Source organism: Nelusetta ayraudi, unplaced genomic scaffold (assembly GCF_046127955.1).
Source record: "Nelusetta ayraudi isolate G7.1 ecotype Tasmania unplaced genomic scaffold, CSIRO-AGI_Nayr_v1 ptg000082l, whole genome shotgun sequence".
NCBI classification, from domain to species: Eukaryota; Metazoa; Chordata; class Actinopteri; order Tetraodontiformes; family Monacanthidae; genus Nelusetta; species Nelusetta ayraudi.
The window spans coordinates 1,346,089-1,371,209 of NW_027466132.1; the positions used below are offsets into that span (position 1 = coordinate 1,346,089).

Genomic DNA, 25,121 nt, shown 5'->3' on the forward strand with positions numbered 1-25,121 from the left:
GTGAAGGAATCAAAGATCCTCGCCACATCAATCTCGCGCCTCCTCAAAGTGGGCGTGTCCGCCATGACGTCCGCTCAGCAGTTAGAGTTTCCGCTCACGGGCGACCGGCCGCGACGTGACAATAAAGCTTTTATCGAGGGGCCGCGCGCTAATGAACAGTTTCCATTTTTACCTCGCCGATTAATCAGAGGTAGTCGCTAAATTAAAAGCGACGCTGGCGGTGAGGAGGGTCATTTCTGGTTTTGAAGGTAAATGAATCGTAAAACGGCGAGAGGGAGAAAGAGAGAGAGAGCAAGAGAGAGAGAGAAAATGAATCGGTTCACGTCTCTCCTCAGCCTCAAAGCGGTTTATCCCTTGATAATTTTACACTCCGTCTACATAATGATAGCATCATTTGTTCTGGGGAGATGGTTTCCTTTTTATTTCCTAATGACTTCTGCAGGCAAAAGGAAAAAAAAAAGATCAAACTACATTATTAGCATCACTTGTAACAAAATCCCTCCCTCTCTCTGAAAGGAATGACTTGTAATTATTTGCATTTGGATTTCATGTATTTAACCACATCATTATTATTATTGTTGAGTTGGGGGAGCTGATGAGCAGAGAGCCGATCCATGCTGGTGATGCTAGTGAAGCTTGTGCAAGCGGTGCTTCAGGTGCTAGCGCTAGTAGGTACTAGAGGTGCTGGTGCGAGTGCTGCTCGCTCCAGTGATGTTAGTGGTGCTTCAGGTGCTAGACGTGGTAGTGACGCTGCCGCTGCTTTTGTCGCCAGTGGTACGAACAGTTCCAGCAGTCTGGCCCTTTCTTTTTTTCTCCTTCATCTTCTTCGTCCTCTCCAGTCGGAGTCGAACCATTAACGGTCCTCTTTAGCCGCTGCGCTGGCTGTGGGCCGGCTTCCCAACTCGTCTAAAAGGACCCAATTAATCAGCCTCTTTTGTCGGGCCCAGTCACCTGTCTAGATAGGAGCCTTTGTGAGGGGGAGGAAGAAAAAAATGGCACAGTAATAGACGACCTATTCAGGCTGTTTGGCAGAGTCCGGCTGGTTATAATTGGAGCCGCGTGTCCGCAGCTTCAACAACAAAAGAAGCAGTGGGCCGATAAAAGGCCAGGTCTCCCTCCGTCCCTCCGTCCGTCGGCAGCTTCAAAGAGGAGAACACGAGACAAGACACAGTCTGATTTTTCTCCTCTTCTTCTTCTTCTTGTCTTGTCAAGCCTCCAGCTTGTGCAACCTACAGAAGCAGCGTCTCTGCGGAGGCGGTTTTAGCTCTTCGGTCCAGGTTCAGCGAGTCCATCGTAAAGAGCATTAAAAAAAAATTCTAGAGACGCGGGTCTATCTAGTTATTTATTTATTTGCTTTTTGCAATTCAACGCTCACCTTCAGTACTTGAAGGACCGGCACGTTGCGTCAGAATGTACAGTGAGCCACGCGGGACGTGACACCACCCGGAGACGCACGCTTGCTTTTCCCGTCGTCCTCCTGCACTGTGGTCTTATTCCCAAGCTCATCGAGGATATTTTTTCCTCTTTTTGTTGTTTTGACAACCTTCTTCTCCGCTCTTCAACGAGCTCGCTGAGCTGACGCACCCTGGACCTTACCATTTATTTCTCTCTCTCTCTCTCTCTCTCTCTCCTGTCTTGCACTGAAAAAAGATGATTATCAACACTCACAGCTTCCTCTTTCCACCCCCCCTACCCCCGCCAACCCTCAGGTTTGCCATCTCATACTAGCGACAGGGCGGCGAGGAGAGAAAATTGCATCTTATATATGCAGCGCCTTTAATGTGCCACTTTTCTTCTCTTGAAGGAAGAGACATGCTGTTCAACGGAAGATGAATGCAGAAAAATAAAAATGTGTGCAAACTTAGCTCGAGGCTCCACCAGCAGCAGCAGCAGCAGCAGCAGCAGCAGCAGCAGCTCCTCTCAGCGCTGTGACTTCCCACCCTGATGCGTCATTAAAAGGTGTCGCAGCCTCAGCGGGGGGGCCGTTTTCTGCGGCGGAGACGGTGGTGGTGGTGGTGGCGGAGGAGGGCGGTGTCGCTCCAGGAGGTCAGAGACGGAGGAGGCAGAGTTGTGGAGTCAGGTTGGAGGGAACCTCTCCAGTGGCATGCGGCCTGGTGTGTCTCAGCTCCGCCCTTTCTGCCTGTCTGGGTGGCTGTCTTCTGATTGGCTGACACACACGCGGGCAGGAAACGGAGCTCAGTCAGACGAGGACGTCGGTGATTGAGGAGCTTTTACGAGGCTGTTGGGCCCACAAGCAAACATGTTTCCAGGTCGCTGGAGGTGGTCAACAGCGTGTTTAAAAAAAAAAAGCCTAACAGGAAGTGGCACGCTCGCCGACTCCCATCTCGTCAGCGCTGGCCCGTTTCTCCTGTTTTCTCTGGTTAGTCTCGCTCTGTTTCTTTGTCTCGCTCCGACTCTTTCCCCTCCGCTTTTTTTGTTCCTTCTTCTTTCCACCAGACGGAGGGTGACCCCGGCGTCTGGTCTGGGAAACTGCTGCTGCTGCCGCCGCTGCTGCTGCTGCGGGATGTTCAGACAAGCGGGAAAATGTCCCTCCCTCCCCTCGTTCCCCTCCGTCCCAGACGCTCACCCCTTGCGCCTCTCCATTAGAGTGTGAGATTGCAGGAGTCTGCCAGAGCGAGCGGGTTGAGGGTCGAGGGTTCGAGGTTTCCCTTCCCGCGCCACTGAAAGCGAGCGGGACGAGACAGGAAGTGGAAATAAAATTCCTCGAGTGTGCCGAGCGGCAGAGTCGAGCTTCTCAGTGACCCCCCGATCGTCTCGTTCTGCTGCTCTTGATGGAAATCCCGTCAGCGAGCGAAAGACGAGCCCGTCTCTAGCAGTCGGCTCTGGCCGGAGCCCGGCCCGCTTTTTGCAAGAGTTTTAAAGGGACGAAGGAAAATACACCTCGGCCGCCTCAGCAGCAGGAGGCTCTGGTGACGCCTGAGTTGTGTTGGAGAAATATGAGAATATATTGGGTGGTTTTCTTTTTTTGTGTCGGGCCACAAAAAATGAAGAGTAGCTAAGAAAAGAATTGCACCTGTGGAACCGTTAACGACCACCAGCCGCCGTCTGAGGCACGGAATCAATGACGGCTATCAGGAGAACCAAGACTCACTTGTCTCCAAGTGTGTTTTTTTTCTTCTTTCTTTTCCGCTTACAGAGGGGGCGGAGTCAAGCCAGCGCCTCCCCGTGGGTCTGCAGCCCGCCGCCGCCGCCTTTGGCCGTAACAAGATTTTTATTGCACGTTCCGGTCTGGAGTCGCACTCTGGTGTGTGTGTCTGCATTGTTATTGCGCTCGGTAACGTCTGCAGCCGGACATAAAGACAAAGGCTGGCTCCCACTGCTGCTGCCGCTGTCGTCGTCCTGGTGGCGGTTTTATTACCTGCGCTCTGCTGCTGGAGTCCTGTTTGATCCACTTGATGACCATCTCGTACACCAGCTCCTCGGCTTTAGTGTTGAGGCTGTCGTTGGACAGGTAGGACACCAAGTCCTCCTTGGAGACGTTCAGGATCTCCTCCTGGCCGGCCACCTGAGCACAGACGGAGCAGTGAGACGCAGAAAACACACAGAAAGACGCAACGCAAACGTGTCTCTGTAACTTTTTTTTTGCAAAAAGTTCTCTCATTCTGTTCAGAGCTGGATAATTTGATTGTTCCCCAAAAACAACACAACGATCCTCGACAGACGCTGAGAAAATGCCACATTTAGCCCTCTGTTCGCAGCCTCCTGCCAAAAAAGTTGCCTGTCCAAGCCAGCCGGCTGGCGGCACAAATCTGTTGCACCAAATCACATCTTCATTAAGGCCACAGCGCGCTCAGCAGCAAAGTTAGAAACCAAGTGATTTATCGTTATTATTTTTTTTACTAGATTTTCTTAAACAAATTTCTGCAATCAGCCCATTATATTTTCCAGACTTGGAGGAAAAAATTCTTAATAAGTTTTTATTAGGTTACATAAGCTCATGTGTTTGTTTAAAACTTGAAGAAAGAATCTTTCTTTTTTTTTTTTTTTCATCCCAGTGTGTTCCAAAAATCTTAATTACCTACTTTGGCGCCAGCGAGAGGAAATTTATCTCCCTCTTGCATTCGTCTGCCTTCTTCACTTCAGGTACTGGTTCATCATGTTGTTCTGCAGCGGAACCCAAACCCCCCCGAAACGGCCCAACGTGTTTGTCTCCGCTCACCTCGGGGAAGTTCTGCAGGGCGAACGCCTTGGCCATGTTGTGGAGCTCCGTGCAACTCATGGCTTCGGCCATGGCCAGCACTCCCAGACAGTTGGCGGCGGTCAGCTGCTTCTCTGGAAGCCGGCGAAGAGCGCAGACGGAGAGACAAATGTGGATGGAGGGAGAGAGCAGAAGAAAAATGCAAGATTAATTGAGGCGGACGGGGGAGAAAACTTGTCACCGTGCAGAAGCAAGTGGCGATCTTGTGAAACAAGTTGGAGGAGGGGGATAAAAACTGGAAGGAGGAGGTGGCAGGAGGGGAGGAGGAGGATGAAGAGGAGGATAGGGAGTAAGAACAGGAGAAGGAGGATGAAGAGAAGGAAGAGGTAGAGAAGAAGGAGGAAGATGAAAAGGAAGAGGAGGAAGAGAAGGAATGGGAAGAGGATGACGAGAAGAAGGAGGAGGAAAAGGAGAGGGACAACGACAGGAAGTAGAATCTGGTATTCCAGCTAATTTTTAAGACTCGTCGTCAGCTCAGACTGCTGACAGCGCCCCCTGGAGCTCCGCCGAGAGCGAGAGCCTCCGAGCCGCTCAGAGCCGCTCAGTCCGAGATTCCAGTTCCAGAGGCGCTGGCGTTATTCATCACGGAGGAGGAGGAGGAGGAGGAGGAGGAGGGAGAGGGAGAAAAGCGCCGGCGGTGGGGAGGCGAAAACAACAAAGACACTCGCACAAAGAGTTATGGATCGTCTGGGTCGGCGGCCAGCGAAGGCCGGGGTGAACAATGGCCGTGGAGGGGAGGAGGAGGAGGAGAAGGAGGAGGAGACCTCGGACCTTTCCCGGAGACAGAGGTGGCATTTCTCAATGATTCCTGGATAAATAACAGCCGGCCAAAAAAAGAAAAAAAAAAGTCACGCCCTCGGAGGACCTCCGGAGAGTGATGGGGAGGCAGGAGTCGGTGAGTAAGTCACTGTGTCGAGATTCCTGCAGTGCAAAATTATTGAATATGTTTATTAAAAAAAAAGGATGAGAGCCAAGAGCCTAAAATTGCCAATTAAAAATCAGGTCATACACCATGGGAGGAGGGGATGGAAACATTTGAAAATGTGAGCATTTCGGTTGTATTTTGCAGGTGTCTTTAATTTATGGACTTTTTGTTTTGTACTGTTGATGCTCAATAAAAAAAAAAATATATATATATATATATATATATATATATATATATATATATAAAAAAGAGAAGAAATCATCCCACCGCATCGCGCTACATTTACGAGATACGTGACATGAATATAAGCGATGAAAGCTCACAAAAAAAAAAAAACAGCAGGTTGCTCCAGCTGCATCTGTGCAATGTTCTGGAACTTCAGCAGCACAATTCACATCAACTTTAACGACTTGTCTTTTCTTCTTCTGCCACTACTTTACTGCACATCACAACATAAATTAGTGATGAAAGTGGGCCGCTGTAGCTAGAAGTGTGTTGTAATGCAAGTGGATGCTACCGCTATAGCCAGCCTACATTTGCCTTTTAATTCACTGAAATGCGGCAGGTTCTGTCTCAGAGCGTGAAGTACAAATGGCCGCCGTTCGCAAAAAGACTGAAGGGCTGAAAAGCTGCTGGCCGGATGCATTTGTTTCCTCCAAGTTCAAGTTGGATGGAAAAAATAATGTCAAAACGGTGAAAGTGGGTTGAGGAGATGTTTGCCATTTCTCCCGAGTGCATTTGTAACCAACTCCAATAATTTCTGAGACCGTATCAATTCCTCACCGACTCAAGGACACGCGCTCGCGCTCGCGCCCACGTCCCCCACCCCCGAACGCGTGGAAATGTCATGAATCATGTCAAGGAAAAATGAGGCGGCGGCGGTGGCAGTGGCAGCGGAGTCAACAAATGACTTCCCTTTTTTCCCCTCTTTTTTTCGTTCCACCTTCCGTTCTTTTGTTCCAAATTGAGTAAAAACAAATCAATAGCGAGGGCCCCCGGCTCTCTTCCCCTCCCCGGGTTTCCACTCTTTCTCTCGCCGCCGCTGACCTTTGTGCTCTCGCGTGCCTCCCTCCTGTTCCACAACCCTGTAAACAATTTAATAAATGGAAATGCAAAACCTGACATTTGCGGATTTTTTCCGCTTTTTTCCCCTCTTTGCTTGGTTACCCACAAAAATAAATAAATAAATAAATAAATAAGATAAAAAAAATCAGGAAAACGCGCCATTTGCTTTTCCTTTTTTTTTTCATGTCACCCTCCACTCCCCTGGTGCTGCTCCACTTTCCCATCCGAAGCACCTTGTCTGGGCGTCAGATCTCTTTGGGGCCGCATTCCACCCCGAATCCATCACTCGGGCTCCGGCCAAAGGATTTTGACATTCAAGTGACAATTGTTGCGTGACCTTTTTACGGAGAAACCGCCTCCCCTGCCGGGAACGGGATCTGAGGCGTGCGTGGTGTCTCGCTAAAAAGCATTGGCGAGTCGAATCGTCACGTGCCGTGGGGCGCCAGGCTTTTGGGAAAACGGTGACATAAAGGAGAGCGATGAGAAGGAGAGTCAGTGAGCTGATTTAAAGGTTAAGTGTGTAGTATTTGGAGATTTTGAAGAATAAACATCGACATCAAGTGGTTGCATTTTAGACTGCAGCGTCTTTCACACTCCCTCCCGCCTCCTGAGTTTGCCAGTGAGCTACGGTGGCCTGCGCATCCAAACCTGGATACCTGGTCCAACTTCTTCTTCGTTGGTTTAGTTGAAGACGCCAGCGTTCGCCCTAATTAGGAAATGCGCTGTCAGGTGACCTGGATTGTCCACACCAGGCTTCCTTAGAAATGTGGCAGTGCAAGTTGGCAGCTAACTAGGAGCAAGAGCCTTGATCTAGTTAGCTGCCATGTATTTATGGGCAGTATATAGAGTATTTACCAATATACAAATGATAAATCAAGACAAATATTACTGTTTTGTCTTTTTGTTCCCTTACCGAGGAAGGACACGCAGACTTTGCAGAAGGTGTTGAACTGGAACTTGTTGGCCGCCTCCAGCAGCGTCTTGGCGTTGGCCGAGTCGATGACCAGCGAGCCGGTGTAGACGAACTCCAGCAGCAGCTCCAGCACGTCGGCGCTGATGTTGCTCATGTTGAGCTCCAGCAGGTCCCCGCGCTTCGTCTCCCCCGTCGACCTGGCCGGGCGGAGGAGAGGAGGGGGAGGAGGGAGTTAGGTGCAAAGAAACCAAGAAAACGAAAAGAAGAAGTAATAGAAAACAGGAGGACAGAGAGGTGGTGAATGCTACACAGGACACGATAACAGACCTGGGCCCGGCGCCAGAGTGGAGAGGAAATAAGAGAGTCGTTACACAAAAGATGACTTAAAGTGGAGAAAGGGAGGCAAAAATGTCTTGTGTTTTTTGGGGAGTCTTTTTTTAAATGGTTCTTACTGGTTGTGTGTCTACGAGGCCCCGGATAGAGATTGAGAGAAGAAGAAGTGGATGAGGTGGATTCGAAGGAAGAGGAGGAAGAGGAGGAGAAGTTGGGGAGGATGAGAAAGAAGAGGAGTGGGACAAAAAATATTGCGTGAATTCAAACCCTCTTCCGTGTATGCACAGTGGGGGAAGGTTCACACATGTATGCGTGAGGCTAACGGGCCTAGCGGGTCTGGAGGGGGCGCTCACGCTGGCACGATGCTGCTGTCTGGCTCGAGGGGCAAAAACTGATGGGAAACGCAATGCATTGGTGTGGTGTGCGAGCGCAACTCGCTGGGATCGAATAGTAGGGTGGAGGGAAGGCACGAGAGAGCGAGAGAGAGAGAGGGAGAGAGAGAGAATTAACCGACTGGCTCGCCCGCCCCCGGTGTGTTTCATGTCCCACGTGAGACAATAATCCACTCCGGGGCAGAATAAATGGATTCCAGAGCGCCGCTAAAATGCACCACGGACAGCAAAGCACATGAAAAGTTGCCTGCATGGAGATGGATGGAGGCTGTTTGCGGCCGTCACTCACTGCGAGGCGAGGATAAGGTTCTGTGTGTGTGTGTGTGTGTGTGTGTGTGTGTGTGTGTGTGCCATTTCCTGTTCTGGGTGGAAGCACTTTGCTGGATTAGGAGTCACGTTCAGCGAGGGGACGGGAAACAAATGAGATGAGACGGGAGGGGAAGAGAGGGGTGGGGGAGACGGAGGAGAAGCTTGTCGTTGATGATGACGGCAAAAAAAAGGAGGAGAAGAAGAAGAAGAAGAAGAAGAAGGAGAAGAAAGTGGGGGGAGGGGGGAGAGACGGGGGAGGCAGGGTGAGACGGTCCTTCCACAGGGAGCCAGCAGCCATCCTTCTGAGAAAACTTGTTCCATGACTGTAACTTGAGTTGTTTGAAGAGATACACCCACTGCCCCGCCCACCTGCCCCCACAACCCCCCCCCAGGTACCGCCCCCTCTTTTCACCCCCCATCCCCCCCCCCCCGGGAAAAAAACAAAACCAAAAAAAAAAGCAAAAAAATAAATGAATACAAATCCGCCATCACACCTAAACAGAAACCTGTGTGTGTGTCCCGCTGCAATAAATACCAGCCGCCTGTGGTGCATGAACTGAGACATTAGTTAAATTTTAAAAGCGCATTTAGGAGATGAGAAGGAAGTTGGGGCGGTGGGGAGGAAGAAGGACATCCAGACAAAATAATAATAATAATAATAATAAAAAAATAAATAAAAAGGAAATAAAAAGACAATGGCATTTGTCTCAGGATGGACTTTTGCTGGAAAAACCAAAGAAGTTACTCTTTTTCCTCCTGCAAAGCAAAAAGCCACATTGTGTTATTGCCCCTTTTTTCCCCCTTAAATAAATAAATGGTGATTTAAAAAAAAAAGACTCCTGCATCGTGATAGTGGTGGTGGTGGTGGCGGTGGAGGCGAGCGAGTGCGTCAGGCATTAAGACAGAAAGAAAGAGGCAAGATAAACTGATGGAGGAGGATGTGAGAAAAAAGGAGGAGGAGGAGGAGGAGGAGGAGGAGGAGAGCGTGCTCGTCAAACCTGCTCAGTTAGTGGGAACAGGAACCAAGTGGTACGGAATTTTATGTTTGTTTGTTTGTTTGTTTGTTTGTGTTCTGAGCTCCTAAAAAGAAAAAGGTGTTGATTTATGTCTGACTGCAGCCTCAAATTTATTCTACCAGCGACAGAGGGAGGAGACAGGGGGTGGTGGAAGGGTGTAATAATATATATGTATATATATACATATACACATATATGTATATATATATACATATACACATATATGTATATATATATACATATACACACATATATATATATATATATACATATACATATACACACATATATATATATATATATACATATATATATATATATATATATATATATATATATATATATACATATGTATATATATATATATATATATATATATATATATATATATATATATATATATATACATATAAAGGTGTGTGAGCACAGTGAAAAGTAATCTGTGAAAAATGCAGCAGTTATTCGAAGGGAAGCCTTAAAAAAAGGAATCAGCAACAGAGGCTGTCAGGACGATGGAGAGATGGAGGGAGGGGTGGGGCCGAGACAAACACACACACACACACACACACACACACACACACACACACACACACACACACACACACACACACACACACACACACACACACACACGCCTCCTATTCATCCAGAGAATCCCATTTAGCCGCACCATCTATCGTGAAGGTGTTGAGACACGACTGGTTGAGATGCGCCGCCGTCGCGGCTAAAAATGGATTTAATTTGGGGGCAGCGTGTTCCCACACAACATAAATCAGGAGGACGAGGGGAAAAAAAGGAATAGATAAAAATAAGTGAAAGGGACGCGGTAGATTTATCTTTCTGCTTTTTTCTCCCTCATGTTTGTTTTGTTGTATTGGGGCCACGGTTTGTTTTTTTTCCCCCCGACCCTCACTTTTTCTTCTGGAGGCACCTGGCAGGAAGTGAAGCCGGCGCTTGTGTCACTCTCAAGGACAAAGCGAGTTCGCATGTACAACAAATACGTCTGCAGGGACTTGGATTCCTGCCTCTAAACCTCAAATGAAGAAACGAGGTTTGTGGTGAAAAAGGGACTGAGAGAAATTCATATTTCTCAACTTCAAGATCTGCAACTGCACACGAGTAGGTGGCTCCAAACAGAGTTACACAATGGAATTCTGTTTCTACTGTTAATATTAGCTGGCAAAAATAAAATAAAAACTTAAGAACTTAAGAACCAACTGAGGCTGAGACTCCAAATATAAAGCAGCCCGTCGGTCGTCACTCCACCTGTGTCACAGCCACAGACCAGGAAACCCGAGGTGGGGTCAACGTGCAGGATGAGAGGGGGAGAAGGCCCGGGAGGTGGGCATTGTGGAAGCATATGTCCGGATGGCTGTCGAGATTCTCCGACAATCCTGTGTCGCCGTGGGTGCGCACGCTTATTGGAAAATCCTGAAGGGTGAAATGGAAGCGGCGGAGATGATCGGTCTCCGCTGTGCAGCGGCCCTTTAAAGGGTAGAGTAATAGCTTTGTGTGCGTGTGTGTGTGTGTGTGTGCAGAGTGGGATGGAGTAAGATGACGGATGGGCCAAGAGGCCCGGACGAGATGATGCTCGCAGTGAGGGGAGGGGCAGTGGGCGGAGCAAGCAGAGCATGGAGGCGGAGCCATTGTGAGACTCCACTCTTGGATAATTCCAAAGTCTTGAGTTAATCCCATAGTGTACTATGCAATACTGTATTTTTCCCCCCAGAAAAGTGTGAGCTCAAATGACTAGTTCCCCTTTTGTGACATCACTAAGGGAACTGATTCTTCTCCTGGGTCAGTGACAAGGTGTAAAAAATAAAGGCTAAATCTGCTGTTTTCTCATTTTGTTGGATGACAAATTGTTTGAGACTTCTTTGCGAGAGACCCCAGATGATAATAATAATAATAATGATAATAATAATAATAATAATGTAGATGTGTTTTACTGATTCTAAAAAACTGCCTTCGCCCTAAGACAGCTGGCATAGGCTGCAGCAGACCCCCGTGACCCTGAATAGGAATAAGCGGGTATAGAAGATGAATGAATGAATGAATGATTCTAAAAAAGTTGTTTTGCTAACATGTGCAACACTCTGCTGCCAACTCTCCACGAACAAACCCCCTTTTTGTCTCCATGGTGAATCATCGGCCCGCTGCCCTTCTGTGCGTGTGCAGTGCGACGTGCACTCAACTCACCCGCCACGCTTACATTTCTATTCAGTTTTATTTAATTGTTTATTTAAAACAAAAAAACATAGACTAATGGCTGCCTGCCTGGGTAACACACTGGAGCTGTCTCAACTGCAAACACAAACTCACTCGCTAATGTGTACACACACACATTTACCAACATATTCCCATTTACTAGCGTCAACGTGGTGCAAAGCTAAGGAAGACACGCAGAACTGTGGGCGGGAACGGCGGGTGGCCTGAACGGCAACAAATTAAATTGATGGGGGTGAGGGAGAGAGAGAGAGGGAGGAGGGGGGCTCTGGCCCTCTTCATCTCCTCCCTATTCGACCTTCCGAAGGCGGGGAAAGCAGCGAGCCGCGTGAAGCCTCAGCATTATTCTTCCTGCACTGAGAGGAAGTGACCTGATCTTCCCGAGCACCGCTGTAACTCAATGGCTGACAAAGGGCCCTCCAGCTCCGCTCCCTCCCTCGCCCCCCCCGGGCTGTGTCTCAATTCAGGGTCTGCATCCTTCGAAGGAAGTGTCCTCCGTCTGAAGCGTTCTCCGAAGGACCCGGCCGAGAAGGACCAACCAAAATCTGCCTCCCCGGTAACCACACGAGACGGTCTCGCCTTCCGCGTATTTCCTGGTTGCGTCACCGCCGTTCCCTCCTACTGGCCAACCCCGGAATTGACGTTTTTATAGCATCAAACTAAGCATTGGTTCGCCATCTAACGATGCCACTGGATGTTCAAATAAGTAAAAACCATACGCTAAAAACTGAATATTTTATGTAAAATTTCAATACTTAAATTTATATGTCGTGTCTTTGCCAGTACATGCTGCTAATTTCTGCTGACTTCCCAGGATCCCAGGATGCTTTGCAGCAGCATGCAAAGCATCCTGGGATACAGAAGGACGCAAAGGATAGTAGCGGTGTGTCCTTCGAATCGGCTAAAAGTAGGGCGCATTTTTGAGGGCGCATTTGGAGCGTCCTTCGGACTTTTGGGAATTGGGACAAGCCTTCGCGCAGTGCTGTGACGCAACTTTGCTTTCAAATGCATGCTTCGAAGGATGCAGACCCTGAATTGAGACACTGCCCCTCAGTCTTCCTGCTCCTCCTAAATGCATCACACCTTTGTTTGCTGTAAAGTTGAGCGAGCGAGCGCGCGCTTTTGTCCTGTTAGCTCTCACTGACGTTGCGGTACGGTCAAATTTGGGAAACTACACAATCCTTTGCACTCGTCTATAGATTTGGCCATAGAGCTGAAAGTGCCGCACGAATTTGAGAAGACTGCGAGTTTATGTAAATAGCATTGCAATTATTTGTGATAAAGGTTTTATTGTATCTTTAGATTAACGACAATGCTACATCCCTAGCACTCGCTGCTAACGTATCCCTGGTAGCGTGCAAACACAGGGCTGCGTCACAAGGAGATTAACTAACTGGGGGGAACAAAGTCACTCTGGAAGAGAAGGGTGTTCAATTAAAGTATTCCTGTTTTAACACGTACTTTCCACAAGAAACACCAGCGTCGCAGTGCAATTACACAAGAGCAAATTAATTACCCAATTAATTATTAGAACTCACCCTGTTAAAACCAGCAAATTGAACACGAGGAATCAGTCTTAAGGCTCGGCAGCGGCGGGCGGCGCCAGGTGAGACGGTGCTCTGGATGAAAATTCTCTGCTTGGTTTAGTTTGTCTGGTCTCTTGAAAGGGTTCGCTGCTGCCGCCGTCAAGGTCGGTGGAGAGTCTCTTGCTTTTATAATCTGCAAAGTGTTTTGCACAAGTGTTGCTCTACCGAAGCCCGAGCGGCCGTTCAGGTGGCGGCGAGGCACTCAGCCCTCCTCCCCTTCCGCCGGCTCTCTCCCTTCATTTCCCATTCAGGCCGAAAGAGCGTATCGCTGTCGAGCGAGGACGGACTGATAAGCGGCTCTCTGCTCCCTGGCGAGCTTGCGGCGACGAGACCACATCCGCAGGCGCAAAGTGTCGAACTTCACCCGCTGCATCGCAGACTGCGGCTCAACGACAGTGTCTCAAGTTCCCGAACAAGTCGTTGTGATCTCGAGAGGCGTTCAACTGACTCAACAGTAATAATGATTCCTCACCGACACTTATTGACACTTACACTGACTCGTCCCTGCTGTCGCTAGCTAGCTGCTGCTAGCCAGCTAGCTAGCTAACTGCCTTGACGAACTTTGGTTTCTAGTGTTGTAGTCAAGACCAGAGATCGAGACAAGACCAAGACATTTGGAGTTCAAGGCCAAGACTTTATATATTAAAGAATAATAAAAAACAGGGGAAAAATGACCAGTGTCTTTTTTTTTTTAGATTCAAGTTTGCTTCTAAATCGCACAGCAACAACTTTTTATTTATTTATTTTTTTAGCAAGGTGTATTTTAAAAATTTTCTTTAACATTTTGCTGCTTTGCCAACTATTTTGAACCGGTCTTCTGACCAAGACCAATCTCGAGTACTACAACACTACTGGTTTCCACTCAGCTTCATATTTCCCTCCCTCACTGTGAAGCTGACCTGTGAATGAACAAATCACTCAGTTAGCCCACCGGCCACTGAAAGGATGAACAAATCACTCCCTTGAAAAAAAGAGAGAAAAATAACAGTGGTTTCACACTGAGGATTCCTATCACTCTTTTTCCCGTTTCAAATCAATGACTTCAGCATCATGACTCAGTGGAGACTGTCGGTGGGTGGCGCTCGAGTGACTCACTAACTCAACACTCAACATAACATTCTCAACACTCATGCAAAGTCATAAAGTTAAAGCCATTAAAAAGAATTTCCTGCCACTAGCGGTTACATCAGTTGCTCTAAATCGGGGAGAAAAAAACCCACCTGCAATGATTGTAAATACCATTGAAGACAGAGGGGGAATTAAGAGAATTCCCTCTTAAATTGTCACATCTGAAGAAGAAGTTCTGCAGAAAACACATGCACACGTACACGCACACGGGCGCGCGCGCACACACACACACCCACACAGACACGAAGGTACACACTTTTATGCAGACGTGCAAATGGTGGGAACAAAACAACTTGCCAGAACAAACAGAAATGTGGAGCATGAAGGGCAGAATACTGTGGGAATACTTAGCTGCACATCAAATGAATGCATTAGTGCAGGACGGCGTTAACCTGTGGAGGCGGCGGCGCAGCGAGCTGCCTCAGATGTGCTTTTGTTTCGTCCTTTATTTGTGAATATGACGTGCTGGGTGTTTTTTTTTTTTTTTCTAAATGGTTAAACTATAGGCAAGAATTATTAGCGTGTGAAAAAGGAGGAAAATGCAGCAGTTTGGGACGGTAAGAAACTTCACAGTGTAGAATGTGAGATTCTTTGGGGTTTAGTTTTTGCTTTTTTGCCTTTTTTTTGGGGGGGGGGGGGCTCATTCAGTGAGTTCTATAAACATCCCCAGTCATGGAACACTTTTGGCTGCTCTTTGGAATGGAAGTGTGGTCGAGTTGCCCTACATGGGGGAGGAAAGGTAATGACCAGGGGTTGACCTGTGCTTTCATTTCTCCATTTTCATTTTCTTTTTTTTCTTTTTTTTACATTCATTTGAGCGGGAAGAGGAAGGAATGGCTGCTGGCCCTGCGGTGGGAACCAAAGTCTTCACACACCTGCAAGAGAGGAGAGGGGGAAAAGGGGAAAAAAAGAAAGAAGAAGAAGAAGCGACACAAATGCGCCCTACGAAAAGAACAGATTGGATCAACAGCTGGTGGGGGAGGAGGGAGGGAGGGATGGGGAGGGAGGGAAGGTGGTGGGTAGGTTTCGGTGTGGTGGTGGAGGGGTGCGTGGGGGGGGGGAGGTGGGTGGTGGAGGGTAGGGGGGTCGGTGGGGTGGGAGCGAAGGCAAACCTTTTCACCAGGTCCTTGAAATACAAGCTGCAGGAAGCTAGAACATTTTGGTGGACTTCAAACTCTTTGCCTTCAACAATAATTTTCAGGTCTGTAAACTCTTTCGCCCTGCGCTGCTGGTTGAGCTCCTTCAACATCTCTGTAGAACAAGAAAAAGAAACAGACAGCGCCACAGCGGGCTTTTAGAACTCGCCTCTCCACACACACCTCGCAGCAGCAACAACAACAACATTGGCAGCAACATTGGCAACAACAACGGCAGCACAATGGAAACAGTTTTCAACGTTTTTGCAGTTTTTCATTGTTTTTTTTGGGGGGGGGGTTATTCGACAGGGAAACAAAACATTTGCGTGACAGAGAGGAGGTGAAAGGCAACAGGTTCAACCAATGCAACGCAAGATGTTTAACAACAACAAAAAAAAGACATGCAAAAAGTACAGAGACGGTCAGCTTTTGTGCTCTATGACGCGTTGAGGAGTATACATGGCACGAAAAGGGAGAAGTGGGAATAAGATCATCATCGTGACGTGAGGAAAGAGGGAGGGAGAGAGAGAGAGAGAGAGAGAGAGAGAGAGAGAGAGAGAGAGAGAGAGAGAGAGAGAGAGAAAAAAAAAAAACAAGAGACACTTGAATGACTGTGTTTAACCTCGGTGCATTTAAAGCACTTGCACTTGGATGGAGGGAGAGAGTGAGTGAGAGCAGGAATCGCAACACAAACAGAGGCGTCGGGCTGAAAACAGAGACACGGCGTTAATGCATTATTCATTTCTGAAATGAAAAAAAAAACAAAAAAAAACAAAAAACAAAACTCTCGGGCTGCTCGCACACAGCCTGCCGACCTTCAAATGTGGCTAAATCACAACACCATTGCTTCTCCCAACCTCCCTCCCTCCCCGAATCCCAACCAACGACGCTCCTCCTCGCTATCCTCCCATCTTCGCCCCGCGCTGTTCTCCGGGCCATCCAATCAAAGGTGGCGGCGAAGGCCGAGGAGGAAGCGCAACCACTTGCATTGTGTGTCGGAACCCGGGGGTCCCTCTGTTTGGAGGCGCTTGTTTTTTTTTCCTCCCTCTTAATGAGGCGCAGTGAGGGCGGACGGGCGGTGCTGAGAGTCGAGATCAGCCAGCGGCGCTCGGCCTCGGACACTCGCTCCGCGGCTCCGCGGCTCTGCGGCCCCGTGGCGGGACAACCAGGGGGTCGCCGCGGAGCCTTTAATGGTCGGGTCTGGCAGACACGGTAATATGAAGCGTTGTGACAGCGCCCGGGGGGTGGGGGAGCGGGGCGGGGAATTCTGCGGCGGCGGTTTTTATGGACTTTTGGGGCTACGGCGCATTGTAAACAACTGCTCGGCACGCAGTGCGTTTGCTACTCCGCCGGGAGAACCAGAGACCTGTTTTCACAGCCTTCGTCCGTCTCTGCTGGGGCCCCGTCTGGACTGTTCGCAAAAATATTTTTTTGGGGGGGGGGATCTGAAACGGATTGAAAATGTTGATTGATCGATTGATTGAAACCGATCGGGTTGGTCGCATTCCGTAACGTACGCTACGTTTTGCTAACTACAAAAGTACCTGTAACGCATCTACAACTGGAGTGTTTCAAGCAAAAACCTGCGGTGTCCTGATGTTACACTGTGAGAGACAACAGTTGAGATGATGGCTGTGGTTGAAGCACGGTAAGGTGAAAATGCAGCGCACAGTATGACAACAGCAGGACTGGCTAAGGTAAGGTATGCATTAAAGTCCGCTACAAAGCGCAGAAAAAAAAAAGACGCATATTATACAAAAAAAGAAGAAGAAGTGCAAAACATGAATGAAGAACTGAGGGACGACAGGATCCATGTTGAAACCATCCCAGGCAGGGGGTTTTGTGCCGCAGCTCTGGGTTTTAATTAACCTGGACTGACACGCGCTGTTGTGTAATCACTCCCTCAGCTCCTTTACCTTGTACCAAAACTGACACCGCCGGTGCAGCGTTGAATGCAGTAAGTTGATTTAATTATACGGGATAAAGACGCGCTGACGCAAGAGATGTGGCAGATGTGGCACTCGGTGAAAAGCATTTTCACACCGCGGTGTGAGCCAGAACATCCTTTGACCGGTGACGTCCGTGAATGAGGACAACCCGGTTATGAAAGACGGTGAATAACAAAAAGTAGAGGAAGAAGATATACCATTTTCTCCGACCTCGCTCCACTCTCACGCTGCCTCGTGTCATTTGGTCGGCTGTCCGATCGCTTTGCTTCGCGGGTGGCAGTGTTTTTTCTTTTTTTTCCCCCCCGCTGGGTTTCGCATTAGCGGAATCCGCAGCAACCCGACATGGCTCTCACCTCCAATCAGCCTCGCTGCGTCCAATAGCATCCATTCCGCTAACCCCCGCTAACCCAGAGCGGGGGGGCAGCAGCGAAAATGAATGGGTGAGCAGGGTGGGGGGTTGAGGGGTGGGACCAAGAGCTGGAGGAGTTGTCAGCGGGAACAATGACCCGCCTCCCTCGGAGCCGTGGAGACGCACCTGAATGGGCTAAATGCTAAATGCTGAAGCTGATTAAGTCTTTTTTAGGGGCGGACGGGCGAGAATGTCGGAGCAGCTCCTCGCCACCAGGGACCATGAAACTGCACATGGCATCCCTGCTTATCCTTGGCTTCTGGCACCAAGTGTGTGTGTGTGTGTGTGCGTGCGTGTGTGCGTGTGAGGGAGAGAGCGGGAGTGCTAACTTTGAAATCTCAATACTCCACGCCAACTCGGCTTGGGGGAGCCCTGGTGGGCGGGGACACTGGAGGTAAGGTTTGTTTTCTGGGGAGAAGAAAGGAATCCGGAATCCTCGCCTGCATTCTGGAGTATTCCGTCGCGGGCCGGGGGAATTGTGAAATGTGCATTGCGTAGTCTCCGACAACAACAACAACATCATCATCGGCAGAAGCAGCGGGAGGAGCAGCGGAGGTAACGAGGGCCCCTGAGGTGGCGATCCGTGATTGGCTGACACACTGACTGAGCCGGCGAGGACGTTTAAAAAGTGTGCCAACTCCAACGCCGCCGCCTCGTCAGCCTAGTAACTCGGCTCCGGCTGTCAAACATCGCCGCACCATTCGGCCAATGGGAGGCCGGGGTGTCGTTCTCTAATGCCTATCAGCGCACTGCTGACTGCAAGGTGTAGTGGGCTCTGATTGGCTGTTGCGTGGGGGCACGTGCGGCACGCGATTGGCTTGTTAAAGGGGCCATTTTGGGGTTACTACAACGGAATTTGTATGTGCCCCCTTTTTTTATTGAAAAGCCTCCATTTTGTGTTGGGGATGGGGGTTCTTTGAACACAAAAGGAAAAAGTCGACGTGATGGCGGATTGGGTTTGCTAGGGAGCGTGACCTGGGAAGTTTGGCAAACACAAAAGACAGCACTTGACTTTCAAAAATTAGCAAAAAAATACAGATGAAGAAATTTTGACTACAAAGGAGAAATGTAATCTACAATAAATGTTTCATTTTGAAATTGTATAATTTAAGCAGATTGGAGGTGCAATGCTGACAGTTTAAAAACATTTTTTTTTTTACATTTTATTTTTATTTTTATCTAAGATAGATTTTATTGTATTAATCATTGGATGATTTTTTTATATGTACATATACATATGTATATATATAAATATATATATATATATATATATATACATATATATATATACATATATATATATATATATATATATATATATACAAAAAAGCAAGACAACATGAAAAAACCCAAGAAACCTTTTCAGAAATCTAAAAAGCAACGATGGAACTGTGTCGCACACAAGAAAACAATTCCTTCTTTTGTCCGGTGTCCCTACTAGAAATGTTCCATATTTCCTCTCTGAAACCTTTATTCCTCCTCAGCTCTGGTCGACTGGACTGTGTGTCGCCAGAAAACACAGATGTGTTCCTTTTGACCTCTCTGCGATCAATTTTTTTTTTTTTTTACCAACACTCACTGTTTAATTAATCACACCAAACTAAGCTGATCAATAGCTCTGTAACAACCTGCTATGATGGATGTATTTTCCCCCTCAGACTGAGAAACACAACAAAGCGAGTTCTACTGAAACAGGAAAGAAAAACAACACTGAAGCAGTAGAGCTGAATTAAAAACACTACTTTGTGCAACTAAAGTTCTGAGAAGATACCTAAGCAGCAATATTATAAATTCACAGATCTTTCTTAAAAAAAAAATCTATATATATTTTTCTTTTTTTGGAACAATTATAGGTACAAAAAAAATGGAATGAACTCTATCTTCAATTTTGTCCCGCACAAATTTAAAAATAACAATAATTAAAAAAAACAAAACAAAAAAGGGTCAGGGCGTATCTGTTGAAAATATTAAATTTGTGTCACCCATAATAAATGCAAAGATGTAAATATAATGTAAAAGAACAACTGAAGTGAAGCAAATTAATTAACTAAATAATAAAAAATAATATATATATAATTTTTTTTTTTTTTATTATTATTATTTCGGTATAGAAAAATGTTTAAGTCTAGCGATGAAACAAAATAACAAAGTATTATAATGATATTATTATGTTTTACTAAATCATTGAAAACAAAATTAGAAGGACGTTTTTCACATTTGGATTTTCGATGTGGTTTCAATAAATGGCAGCCATTCTTTATTTTCAGCGACGAGTTACAAACTAGAAAATGAGGAATGGTTTGAATGTTCACTGCAACAATTTTGAATATGTTTTTTTTTTAAAAGGAACTTTGGACGAAAAAAAAAAAAATGCATTCAAGTTCAAGGCAGCGGGATAATAAGCCGCATATTTTTCCCCCTACAGAGAACACAGACAGTGGGCCTTTAACATTACGATATAATATCAGAAGGTTTCATGAAATGTATTTCCATTTGGCGCAGCGCATCAATCATAAAAGCCATTTAGACGCAGTTCAGAGTGAGAAATGGTTTGCAGGTTGACACAGCTTGGGATCGAGCAGCAGATATGACGATGATGATGATGGTGATGGTGATGATGATGACCGGAGGGAAAGCAGAATTTTCCTCCTTTGACAACGTTACGACTACACCTTCAAAGCACCACCGTGGTGCGTTCACAGGCAGGGTGGCGACGTTCGGAGGTTCAGTCGTTCGATTCGGGACGATTTCCTGCAAACTGGCTTCCAAACAGACTGCGGGTCCGTTAGTTAGTCAAAGTGTGAAAACATCTCCATCTGATGCTCCTTTCCAGCCAAACCAGCCTACGCCATCCTACACCATTCTACGCCTTCCTCGCATATTAACTCGGAAAAAAGAAGAGTACATGAACAGAACCTGCATCATCTAGAGATTTAAAAAAATGATATTGTGTTCTAAACAAATCTATGATTTTAGTCAAGAAGGCCGTCACCATTTCTGCGGACAAGACATTTTAATTTTTTTTTGACAACTTTGTGGATTTAATTTTGCATTTTAGCATGTATATTTAGTTGTAGTTTTAATTAGAATATATATATATATATATGTGAAATTATTAGAATTTTTATTGTGATATGTATATATATATATTTTTAAATGGATTTTTTTCTTTCAAATCAAAAAAACAAAAGAATTCAGTCACAACAAATCTACCAATAGTTATACTGGAAAGAGTGCATTATAAGATTATCATAAAATAATATTTTTATGACCAACAAATTTCCCTTAGCTTAGATGACAAATCTTAATTCTAAATCCCAAAATATTAAATATTTAAAGTTTCCATGTGTCCATTGTGGATCCATTGCATTTAAAAAAAAAAAAAAAAAAAAAAAAAAAAAAAAAATCAATATTAAGATGACTTAAAAAAAAATGCAAATTAATCATTTTCTAAAATTCTATGTAATTATCATCTCTATTATGAAATGCAACAATAAACGTAGGCTGCCTTTCCAAAACGTTTCGTAAAAAAATATACATTTTAACTGTTCAAGATAGATATTGCAAAAAAAGGAAATGCAACGCGTGAAACCCAAGCAACCCCAATTATTTTTCAACGTTTGTCGCCAGCGACGGAACGCCAAAGGACAACTGTCCCCACTGAGGAGGCTGAACTTGAACTCGGCCGTTTGCAGTTCAGGTCGACCCATTTCAGACGGCGGCGAGGCTAAATGTCAGGCCTTCCCGGGTGCAAAATGTCACGGGCGCCATCAGAACCCTCGTCCAGGAACACAAAAGGGCGCCTTAACACAGGCCAGACGCATCTCGTCGCAACTCGGCCTGTTTCGGGGGCCCCCGAACCGCCTCTCGTCTGAACGTACCTCCGCAAAAATCCTCCGCCATCTTTTGCTCACTCCGAGGAAACGGTCATGCGCGCTCGCAGCAGCCAATCAGCAGGCGCCACACGTCGGGAATCCTTGACGCCCCTGCGGTCGTCTCGCCGTGGCCTCAATTCAACTTTATTGGGGAGGAGGAAGCTGCTGCTGCTGCTGCTGCTGCTGCTTCAGCCGGAGAAGAGGCAGCTAGAGCTGCGGAAAGAGGCCGAGCTGGCCCGAGGAGGAGGCGGAGACAAGGAGGAAGGAGGATGAAAAAAAAAAATGGGGTGGAGGAGGGGGTTAAGAGGGAATGTGGACCCCTCGGAGACGCCTTCAGGGGTCTTTTGTTGTTCACCTCCAATAGGCTCCTGGAGAAAAAGGCCCCGAAGTGGCAGGAAGTGGCACCTTCTGCACTCAGAACCCCTGACATTCTCTCAGGGGCCGCTGGGCTTGGATGTACTTGTAGGGAAGCGCACACACACACTGACACACACACACACACGCTGACACCAACACACTGACACCGACACACACACGTTTCCCGGACGGAGCACGACAAAGTCGAGGCGAGTACTAGAACAAGGCCAGAGGACGCGGAACACGAGCAGAGGGAGCGTCTCAGCGGTCGACTGCAGCCGTGACAGGAAGTCAAAGAAATCGGCTGCTGTGCTTCCTCAGCAGGAGGGAGGAGGGAGGAGGGAAGGAGGGAAGGAGGGAAGGAGGGAGGAGGAAAGGAGGGAAAGAGGATGGAGGATAGATCAAGGAGGAAGTAGGAAGGGTGGAGAAAGAGGAAGGTAAAGTGGTAGAAGATGGATGGAATGAGGAAGGAGGAAGGATATAAGAAGAAGAAGGAGGAAGGAGGTGAACTCTGACTCGTACCTCTACCCCTCGTTCCCCAGGTGGGGATCAGGAGTCTTCTGCCGCCCCCTCGAACAGAAATAAAATCCAAACCCATTCCAGTCTTTTGCTGAAAGACTGGAGCTGTGAACGACCGGCATCTGCAGGAGCAGCCAGTCGGACCTCCGAGGTTAAAATTTACATCCTGCGCTGCCTTTTAACGACACAGCAGCTCAAACGCTCTGCACCCACGCTGACACCGCTATCGGCAAAGATTTTCGTTGGCCAGAGTTTACACTCCTGTTTAGGCAAAACAAACAAATGAATAAACGGAAGGATTTTTGCTTTGATTTTTTTTTTTCCCCTTTTCTTTTTGCTTCAAGAACTCTGCCGCGAGCTCGAACCAGCCGCTGACCTTCGATGTTTCGCTTTAGCGAGGAGTAGAATAATTACGACAGGTCGCGGAGGAGGAAGAATAGAGCGAGAGGCTCGCGCTGTCTCCACGGGGAGGTTGCGGGTTCAATTCCCACCTTTCTCCTTCGCACAGCCCAAAGACGTGCACGTCATACAAACACCTGCAATATGTGCACCAGTTTGTCTACGTTGTTGCAATACAGATTCTATACATACATCGAATACAGATTCAATACAGAGATTTTTTTAAATATGTGTCTAGGTGTTGTATTTGTACGTTGGTTATTATATTTGTATTAGTGCAGGTTTGACCAGGAGCTAAATACAAAAATGCTAACAAAAAACCAGAAAGTATTAGCGGAGGGCAAACTAGCAGCTCTTCATGAAGACTGCTGCTCTCAAGTCATCTTGCTAAGTATTTCCTATTGAGCGAAACAAAAATTGCCTTCACCTATGCACAAAACATAGTTGCCTGAGATAAATCTGTGCAAAAAAAAAAAAAAAAGTTTTTTTTTCCTCAGCTTTGTTTTTCTTCGAGTGGCCCCTCTAAATAAAGCCAATGAATCGTGAGCACTCATCTTTTCATCGGGCGCCAAATGCAAAACAGCTAGAATGCTGCCTCTGTGTCAATATATATATATATATATATATATATATTTTTTTTTTTTTTTCTTTTTCACTTAAAGTTTGATTCCACCCACATCAATATGAAATGGAGCAGCACAAACAGAGTAAACCAATGCAAGGACAGCTTGTTTTCCACCCTCTCCCCTAATCACACTGTCTCAAGGTAACGAGAGGCGCTCAGACGTCTTTCTCACATCTGACAGCATTTGCTCTAACACGGCACCCTAATTAGGCCGCGCAGACATAATAGTGAACGTGCTGATAAGTGTCACCCTGTCAGGTAGCGCGACGGGGAAGCCGAGCTGGCGCCAAAGCCAGTTGCCCGGAAGAAGCAGGAGAGGATGGGGTGGGGGGGGTAGGAGGTGCAGAGGGGATAAAAAGTCTAGTGCAGTGTAATAGCCTGGAACTAATTGTTAGCAAGATCCAACAACACTTGAGCAAAGGCGGGTCGGAAAACAAGAAAAAAAAATAGATTCCAGGAAACATATTTCTGTGTGTGTGTGTGTGTGAGAGAGAGAGAGAGGGAGACAGAGGGAGATAGAGAGGGGGAAAGAGAGAGAGAGAGAGAGAGGGAGAAAGAGAGAGAGAGAGAGAGAGAGAGGGAGAGTACAATGGAGATTGTGTGGTCCCTTTATAGCTTCCTGGCAAGTTTCTCTTCCCCACTTTTGTCTGAATATTTAAAAAGCTGTGGGTTTTTTTTTTTTTTTTTACTTGCAGGAATGTGAAGGCCAAAGTATTACAGCACAACATCCAGAACAAGAACACAGCACACAGCACTCTCTGTTCTTGTATTTTTCCATCAGAGAGTCATTGGTAATGCGGACCAGTTTGAGCAAATTGGTGTGTGTGTGGGTGTGTGTGTGTGTGTGTGTGTGTGTGTGTGTGTGTGCATGTTTGGTTGTATCTTCCAGCTTCCATACGATCACAGGTCAGTCCAGGCCAATTGCCAACCGAGTCTGGTCCAAATGAATGATTTTGTTCTCGTGAACTAAAAGTCAAAGAAAAAAATAGTTTTGGAGGATGAAAAAGTTTTGAAAGTGTTGAACTGGTCAGGCGGTTATAATGAAAGAAAAAATAAATTAAATATATTGCACTAAACCTCGATAGTGTGATTCTATCCTTCTCTTAGCCCCTCCTCTTACATGGACACTGTCCAATCGTGTGTTAGCCACAGTCACAATGCAGAAGAGGTTGCTAGTGCCAGTTCTGAGGGTTAGCTGAACCTGTTTTTCAACCACTGAGCCGCGCGCGGCACACTAGTGTGTTTTTAGTCGGTGGTGTACAATGGGATTTTTTTTTTTTTCAATTTCAAAAATGTGCCATGGCTCAAAAACGTCAATGTACACTGAGCTAAACTGCTTCACCGACGGCTAGGCCGCCTCGGCTCGCTGGTTTACTTCTGCAGGGGAGGAAATAAAGTCAAACTGTTGGAATCAATTCGACAGGAAATTTACACTTTCCAAAATAAAGTAGGTGGTGGTGGTGGTGGTGGTGGTGGCGGAGTGAGGAACGAAACGTGGCCTAATGAGATGTGATGAGACGCTAAAACCCATCCATTAAACCATTAAATGCAAATTAATTAGTGAAATGAGCGGCCCAATGACATGGCGGCGAGCGGCAGCTGCTCAACCTCGGAGAAGCGGCGGCGGGAGGAAGTTCCCTCGCTCCATTAGCGGAGGAGCTGCTAAAACGGCAAATCATTGGAAATATCTTCTGCATCTCGTGACTGCTTGTCTGACCCATTTAAATATCTATATTTTTC

At 46.9% G+C, this 25,121-nt stretch overlaps 1 protein-coding gene across 3 annotated transcripts in view; it reads right to left on the bottom strand.

The window, feature by feature from the left end:
• Positions 1 to 25,121, bottom strand: part of klhl29 (kelch like family member 29) — a 216,111-nt gene that overhangs the window by 63,063 nt on the left and 127,927 nt on the right. For all 3 annotated transcript variants that reach the window (XM_076044723.1, XM_076044721.1, XM_076044722.1), the window contains 4 exons: positions 15,225 to 15,363; positions 7,123 to 7,319; positions 4,181 to 4,293; positions 3,380 to 3,526 (listed from right to left, as the gene is read on the bottom strand). In XM_076044723.1, the coding sequence (XP_075900838.1) occupies positions 3,380 to 3,526; positions 4,181 to 4,293; positions 7,123 to 7,319; positions 15,225 to 15,363 (596 nt within the window). The remainder of the gene's footprint in view (positions 1 to 3,379; positions 3,527 to 4,180; positions 4,294 to 7,122; positions 7,320 to 15,224; positions 15,364 to 25,121) is intronic.